Source organism: Poecilia latipinna, unplaced genomic scaffold, assembly GCF_001443285.1.
Source record: "Poecilia latipinna isolate Pla-1442-1.1 unplaced genomic scaffold, P_latipinna-1.0 Scaffold1785, whole genome shotgun sequence".
In the NCBI taxonomy this organism is placed as follows: Eukaryota; Metazoa; Chordata; class Actinopteri; order Cyprinodontiformes; family Poeciliidae; genus Poecilia; species Poecilia latipinna.
In genome coordinates, this window is record NW_015114401.1 from 166,975 (window position 1) to 174,837 (window position 7,863).

The 7,863-nt window shown below is 40.4% G+C and overlaps 1 protein-coding gene across 2 annotated transcripts in view; it reads right to left on the reverse strand.

The window, feature by feature from the left end:
* Window positions 1-7,863, reverse strand: part of mrpl11 (mitochondrial ribosomal protein L11) — a 91,528-nt gene that overhangs the window by 57,064 nt on the left and 26,601 nt on the right. For both annotated transcript variants that reach the window (XM_015061149.1, XM_015061148.1), the window contains exon 2: window positions 4,128-4,306. In XM_015061149.1, the coding sequence (XP_014916635.1) occupies window positions 4,128-4,250 (123 nt within the window). In that variant the 5' untranslated portion in view covers window positions 4,251-4,306. The remainder of the gene's footprint in view (window positions 1-4,127; window positions 4,307-7,863) is intronic.

Below are 7,863 nucleotides of genomic sequence, written 5' to 3' on the forward strand. Positions count from 1 at the left end.
TTAGTTCTTCTTTAGCAAGTGGTTGTTTTATTTTATAGTTATAAGGGGGTGTTTTGTTTATTATTTTGGCCTTGGAGACTCTGAAGTCTTAAGCTCCCCTTTGTTTTCTTTTCTCCTGTAGTAGTCGTTTTTATCTGGATTGTAAAATAAATTATACTTTTGTTACTCAACTGTTCGGGTTACTTTTTAGTTTTATGTTAAAGCCCAGTGCCAGGATTTACTTTAGGGATTTTAGGGTGGGGTTGTAACATATATATAACTTTTTTTTTCTTCTTCTATCCAAAAATGTAGTTTGTTAATTTGTAACAATGCTTGGCTGAACCCAACAGAGGCAGGATGCAGAATAAATAATGTTGGTTTTAATGCTACACACAAACTCCCTCCATCTGCAAGCAAAGCTTTTATTTTTCCCCCAGAGTGGCTCCAAGTGCAGTGGCGATTTATTTACTCAAACTTATAACAGAAATATAAAATGAAAGTCTGTGATGTTCAGAAAAAATATATATTATTATATAATAACCACAATGGTGGGGAGGGAAACAGACAGGCTTTGTTTTCTGATTCATCCGAATGAAACAACAAATACAAAAGAAAAACTAAAATAACAAACATGCGCTCCTCCAGCGAACATGTATGTTTCAATATTTTTCTTTTTTTGGCGGGGGTGATTTGGTGACTTTATAATGAATAAATGAAGGAAAAATCCCAAACTATAATGCCTTAATAAATCAGAACAAGAAGAAGAAATGAAAATGTTCCTTCCAGATGAAGCTGATGGGAAAACAAGCATATGAGGTCAGTGGGAAACATTTTCCATACATTTACCTCTGAGAAATAATTTTAATTCCTTTGTTTTTGAACTTTTCTGTTCTAAATTGCCAAAACAATTCATGCATGTTTACTTTCTCACTATAGATGATCAAATTAATTTTAATCGCTGCACCAGGTTGCCAATTTTCCTCTTAAATCTGAAAGAAAGTGGAGTTTTAAACATCATTAATTGAAATTTGTGGCAACAATAAATCAAAATGTTTCACGATAAATGACAGACAATACGATAAATTCCCAGTTCCCCATTTTGAATTTTGACCTCATTCTTCTTAGATAAACAATCAGAGTGGAAAATATGTTTTTGTTTTGTACAGGTTCATTTTAAATACATGTAGAAGGTAAATATCAAGTTATTTTAACATTCTGCAGCTAATAAATGATCTTTGTTGGTTGTTGTCGGCTCTCTGGTCCTTCCTCCGGCTCCTGCTTGTGTCTTTATGAATGTAGTTGTCTGCCCTCAGTGCTGCCTGAACCAGAAGCCTATTGTACCTTTAAATTAATAAAAGCCATTAAAGCGAGATGGAAAATATCCCCCGGTACTTCTGTTGTGGGGCTCTGAGGATAGAAAATGCACACAAACAAAACCAGAATTTACAGAATGGGGTATTTTATTTTCCCCATAACTGCACATGAAACACCCTGAATACCAACGCTGTGAAGCACCAGTAGCAGCATCTTTCTAAGGAAAATCTGCTTGACAATGCAATCCTTTGTTTGCTATAATAGCTAAAAAAAAAACTCCCAATTTGCCACCATTTCTGGAACAATTATTCAGTAGGTGGCTTAAAAAATTTCACCAGAGCCAGCTGGGATAAACTGATGAGCCGCTGCGCCGACATAACCAAATTACTTTCCCTCGTGTTGCCTTCATTTCTGCTGCAACGTCCCGTCATGTAAGAATAGGACGCACAATTTAGCAATGCTTGTAATGTAATCCACGGGTGGAAGCAGAATGAAATATTTAATATTTCATTTCCAAGCTTCTGTGTTTGGTTGAAACGTCCTTCAGTCAGAAATAACACCAGCGTCTCAGAACAGATGCTCATTGTCTTATAATTCGAAGCCTTAATTGTCTGTTCTTGGCAAGTGGTTTAATCAGTTGTGTCTGGCTGTGCAGTTAAAAACGTTTTCCTGATTAGGCGAAGTAGAAAAAGCTATTTTTCTTTGGCTGTTTTAGCTGAATTTTAGTATCTTATAACAAACGAGAAGCTGGCTTTGAAAGAAGCGTGTGATAATTTTAACTCTTATCTCCTTTTTCACATCTTCTCTGTTCTGCCAGCTTTGTTCACTTTCCCGTCCTGCTGTCTTGAGCTCAGCCATTAAGTCACTCAGATGGATTAAGTGTGAGAATTGATCTGGTTTCAGAGTGTGCAACAGCGTTCAGGGCTGATGAGTACTGTCCATTAAAAGAGGTTAACTGGATCGTTTGTATGTACAGAACCGAGCCGAGCAGCTGCTTTCATTCAATCTGGAAAGGGACGATCAACCTTTAATAGCTCAATGGCCATAAAAGCTGGAGCAGATTGCTCCTTTATGGTGAGAAATAAAATAAAAGCTTTACAAGAAAGACTTTGAAGCAAGATCACTGGATGTAAAAGGTCTTCACACAACTGTTTGTGATGCAAAAATAGAAGTTTTACACCCACTTAACCAGGTCCAAAAACTTTTACCACATCCAAACTCACACCGAGAAGGAGCAAACTCAGGACACACCTGCCAAAATTTAGATTAACACCAAGGTGTTTGATTACTCCGGTTTTTCCTGACCTTCTCCTGGTTGCATCTGAGCAGTGGTGTCCAAGTCATAAAAAGCATCTCTTGAAATATTTGTTACATTTCCGGCTGATGTGTTTCGCTTTCACACTGAAACAAACTTTGAGAAGCTGTTCTCACCTGTGGTGGCGCTGCACCAAGAACCACTGAAGGAAGCGACACAAAGACCTCAGAAGAACACGTGAGCGCAACTTCCTTCTTCACAAAATATAAACAAAAAACATTAGGTGGTGTCAGATTCTAGCGGTTGTAGGATTCTTCTTTATTTCTTTTTTCTAGAAAACCACGACCCATTTCTCCCACTAACTACAGATTCCTGTTTGATTTGGTTGTAAAAACACACATGTCTTTTCCATCAGCCATTGTACAACGCATACAACGGTAAAACCAGCTGACAAAACATGGTGGAGCTCCATTTGGGTTGCTAGGTAACGGGGCTGGGCTTGGCTGACGTTGCTAGGTAACGGGGCGTTGATTATGACTTAACAATTGGGAGGTTTTTGAAACAATTCAATACCAAAAAACAGGGGAGTGTTTTTCTTAACTACTTGTGCTGTTTTTAGAAGCAGTTGAGACACAAATGGAAATATAAAAATGTGAAAAATGTGAATTTTGCAAAACAGATCCTCTTTAAGGTGTGCTTATTTATGCAAGTGTGCTAGCTTTGTTTTTTTTATTTCCTTGCCCTAAAAGGTTTGGGTTTGTTTTTTTACTGGAGTCGTACAGACTGTAGGTCAGAATAAATGTGTTTCTTTTCTTTCACACCTCAGAAACCTGCCATCTTTCCAGGGCTGTGCCGACGTTTCATATCCTCTGTATCTGGTTAATAAACACAGCACTGAGTATCTGAGACACAGCATTGTTGTTTTATTCAGGAAAAAAATAAATAACTCGGGTAGCACTCATTGTTTGAGGAGTGCTGACTTTTCTTGTTACTGTAGCAGCCAGCAGATAAATTTTTCTGGTTAGAATCGGCATCAGTGGAGAAAAAGTTGCAGTGGTGCATTCCTGAGAAACAAACAAAAAAAAAAGAAACCCATACAACCTCGGCTGCCTCAGCGGAGCAACTGAAGCGCAAAGGAGAACAGAAGATTTTAAGCTGAAGCCTTCAAACGTTCAGTCCCATTTCATCTACGGCCTGTAAAGAGTGAAGCTAATGTTTATGGACAGCTGCTGCTGATGGAGGCGTTAGTGTCTTTAGCCTGGAAACTGATAAAAACGTTGCACGCTGAGGGAAGTGTGTGGCACACACCTGCACAATGGAGATGTGCGACTAGAATGAGAAGTCTAAACAGGGCTGTGGGAGGAGATGGAGGCGTAGCGCGAGGTCAGTGGAGGGGGAAGAGGGAGCGGCGTGATTGGCAAAGTGAAAATAGGAAAGGATCAGGTTGTCTGACGGCTAATGGAAGCTGTGTGAGAAAGGCCGGCTAATAAAACGAAGCAAGGCTCCCGCAATTAGGTTGATATTAAAGATCACTCAGAGCAAATTGAGAGAACAAGAAGTGAAATGGTAGTTAATTTACCTGTCCCAGGATGGGGCCCAGCGGGGGGCCGGGAGCCGCCTGTCCTGACCTCACGATGGCCCGGATTACATTGCCTGTGTCCACTTTCTTCACCGCCTTCACCGCCTTGGAGATCTTTGACATCCTGGTCTGTTTGGAAAACCTCAAATCTGCCTCAGAGTCAACAAAGAATCCATCCACTAGAAACACAGAAAAACGAAGGAGAAAAAAACAAATTAGTCTTCTAAGCGTACGCAATTGCAACAAATCATTCACAAGGCTGCCTCATTAAAACATCATACACTCAAGTCAATATGAATACCCACAGGCAGAGCCAGAGCTTTTCTACTCTGCATCAGGCGAGTAATTAAAAAAATCTTTGCCTTCGATTGTCAAAGAAAAAGCAGCTTTCCTGGAGCTGTTCGCAGTGCAGATCAGCCGCCGAGGGAGAAACTCGCTATCTTTAACCACAGAGAAGGTAGAAAGACAGTACACCTTTCTGTGGATATACCAAGACTTTATTCTAAAATTACCTTTAAATACACAGAACAGATTCCATGCTGTCATTAGTTATCAAATAAAAATCAAATGAAGTATAGAAAAGGCATTTGTTTAAGATGGAAAGTAGAACCCAGGTGCTGCTAATTAAGTAGAGGTAAGAGTTTTGACACCATGCCAAGATGGAAAGATGTCAGCAATGATCTTCAAAAGAGGGTAAACCAAGGTTTGTTTGTTTTACACACAAAAAGTTCAAAACGACTGGCTAAGGAATGCCGTCACTGGTTGAGTCACTAGAGGCAATCCCGCCATTTGTAAAAACTCACAACAGTGACTGAACATATTCAGAGCTTCAGGGAAAATGGAGAAACTGAAATCAACACCAGGGTCCGACGTCGAGGCAGAAACTAGAAAATATTCAAACTGCTTCCCAAAGAAGAGCAAAGGAATGACGAGAGACTTAAAAATCTGAAAAACGAGTTACTGATGGGTAAAACCCAATCTGATTGATGGTTAAACTGGTCATTAACAGCTGGTTAAACTGGTCATTAACAGCTGGTTAAACTGGTCATTAACAACTGGTTGATGGTTAACTGGTCATTAACAACTGATTAAACTGGTCATTAACAGCTGGTTAAACTGGTCATTAACAGCTGGTTAAACTGGTCATTAACAACTGGTTAAACTGGTCATTAACAACTGGTTGATGGTTAAACTGGTCATTAACAACTGGTTAAACTGGTCATTAACAACTGGTTAAACTGGTCATTAATAGGACCTGATTGGTTTAGAATGGTGCGGCTTTGAATCGGCTACTGGTGGTGGCCATGATGGTGAGAACCCAAAAATTGTACTCAAGTAAGAGTAAAGAATAACCATCCAAGAAATTAGTCGAGTAAGAGTGAAAAAATGTATTTGGTACAAAGTCTACTCAAATACTGAGTAACTGATCAAAACGTCTATTATTTAGATGCTCTTTAAAAATCAGGCAGATCAAAATATAAAGTAATGTGGACATTTTTGTATTTTAAAGATCAAAATAAAAATAATTCATATAAATACCACATTTATGAAATAATAGAATCAGGCAAAAGAAGAAATTTTCCAGATAATTTTAATCAAAATTTGTGAAATTTAGCAAAAACTGCAGGTTTTGTCTGGTTTGTTAAAATGAGCTGGCTCTTCATTCACATTTTACTCAAGTAAGAACAGCGATACTTATGAGTAAAAATACTCTTAAAAGCACGTTTTCTAGTAAATGTAATCAATTACAACCAAACTCATCCCATCGTTGGTGAGCGTACTTTTCTGAAAGTTTCTGTTTTCCATTTTTAGTTTGACCGCTGAACTGCAGAGCGTCCTCCGTCTCAGCAGGTCAAGAATCAAGGCCAGATAAATGGAGCAGAGGCGTCATGTCAGTCCTCCACATGGACAGAAAGACAAGTCGGCTTTTTCTCCACCTTAAAGTGCATTTGTGAAATTGGGAGTCAATTAGCGGAGAGAAGGGAACGACCTGAACTTAGAGCCTTTCTCTGGGGAGACAGAGGACATAAAAGCAGACATAATCTGCCACAGGAATAAAAAGTGACACCGCTACACAGCTGTAAAAAACGGACGGGAAGAAGAAGAGGAAAAAAAGATCAATGGCTGGAGTCAGGGGAAAGATACAAGTTTTAAAACACAGCTTTGAGTTTCAGGGGAACCATGCATTCAATAAAATAAGTGCTTGAGAGTGGAGAGGAGGTCCGGCAATGATTCATCGTCAGCAACAGAGGGTATCCAATTAGATCAACAGAAGAGACACGACCATAAAGCTGTACGGCGCCTCGAACGGCTCTGAAGCTACACACACGGATAAGCTACTCCGAAGAAAAGACGTGATTTTATCTGAACTGATGATTATCGGGCAGCCGTTTAGGTGCAGCCACCATGAGGCAATATTTGTAAGGGCATTAAGGTTGGCGCTGGTTCTGCAGAGAGAGAGTCCCAAATAAAACCCATTTAGTCTGGATTCTCTGAATAACAATCTCAACGTGATGCACACACTGCTGCTTTCCCAAGGTCAATTTCACGGTTCTCACCTCATGTGTTCAGCTGTTGCACTGTGGAGAAATTACGTGAGAGTTGGGTCCATTTTGTGGAGCCCAATTGCATTAAATCTGAAGTTAGAAAGGCCACTTTTGCAATCAAATACGAAGAAAACTCAATAAATCTTACAGAAACCGCAGCTAGAAGGTGAAATTAAAGGCTTTTAAACTGAAAATGGGCCGTCCAGGGATGAATCTTAACAAGATTTTTGAGGCTGAAAAACAGTTCGGACCAACATCAAATGCTCATTTTAATTTCAATTTAGAGAAAGAATACCACTTCAGCGAGGAGGGGAAGCGACAGAGTCATGCTTTAATGCACCAAATCTCCAATCTCTGTTGGAGTATGAATAATAAAACCGCAGTTCCCTTTTCCACAAAACCAAATCACTCATCACACGCCGCCGAAGAAGAATTGACCTACATAAGGCGTCAAAACGGCACTTGCTGAGCGTTTCGCCAGCTAAATTTATATTAGAGGCAGAGCAGGCAACAGGAGCAGCGAGTGTGGCTGAATGCTGCACGATGAAGGCTCGGTCAGAGCTGAGTTAATGCTCTGCAGCGAGTAATCAAATCAAAGCTGCGCTAATGTGGAGGAACAGACACATTTCTGGGCCCCTCTTTAGGCGTTTCATGCTAACAGCATCAGCATTAACAAGGAGAACACAGGAAGAGTAATTAGTTTGAGATTCGGAGAGCGCCACTGGAAAGCAATTTGTTAACGCACAACGTCTAATTAATACACCGAACCACAGGGAGGGGCTGGGATTCAAGGTCTGCCTGGAAAAGTCTGGAAAAGTCTGGAAAACAAACAATGAAAGAGAAAAATTATTTTATTTCTAGACTTAATTCATTATCCTGTTGGTTAAATGTTGGAGCCATCCAACCGCCTGCCCAGCCATCCAACCGTCTATCATCCAACCGCCTGCCCAGCCATCCAACCGCCTATCATCCAACCGCCTGCCCAACCATCCAACCGTCTATCATCCAATTGTCTGCCCAACCATCCAACCGCCTATCATCCAACTGTCTGCCCATCCATCCAACCGCCTGCCCAACCATCCAACCGTCTGTCATCCAACTGTCTATCCATCCATCCATCCATCCATCCATCCATCCATCCATCCATCCATCCATCCATCCATCCATCCATCCATCCATCCATCCATCCG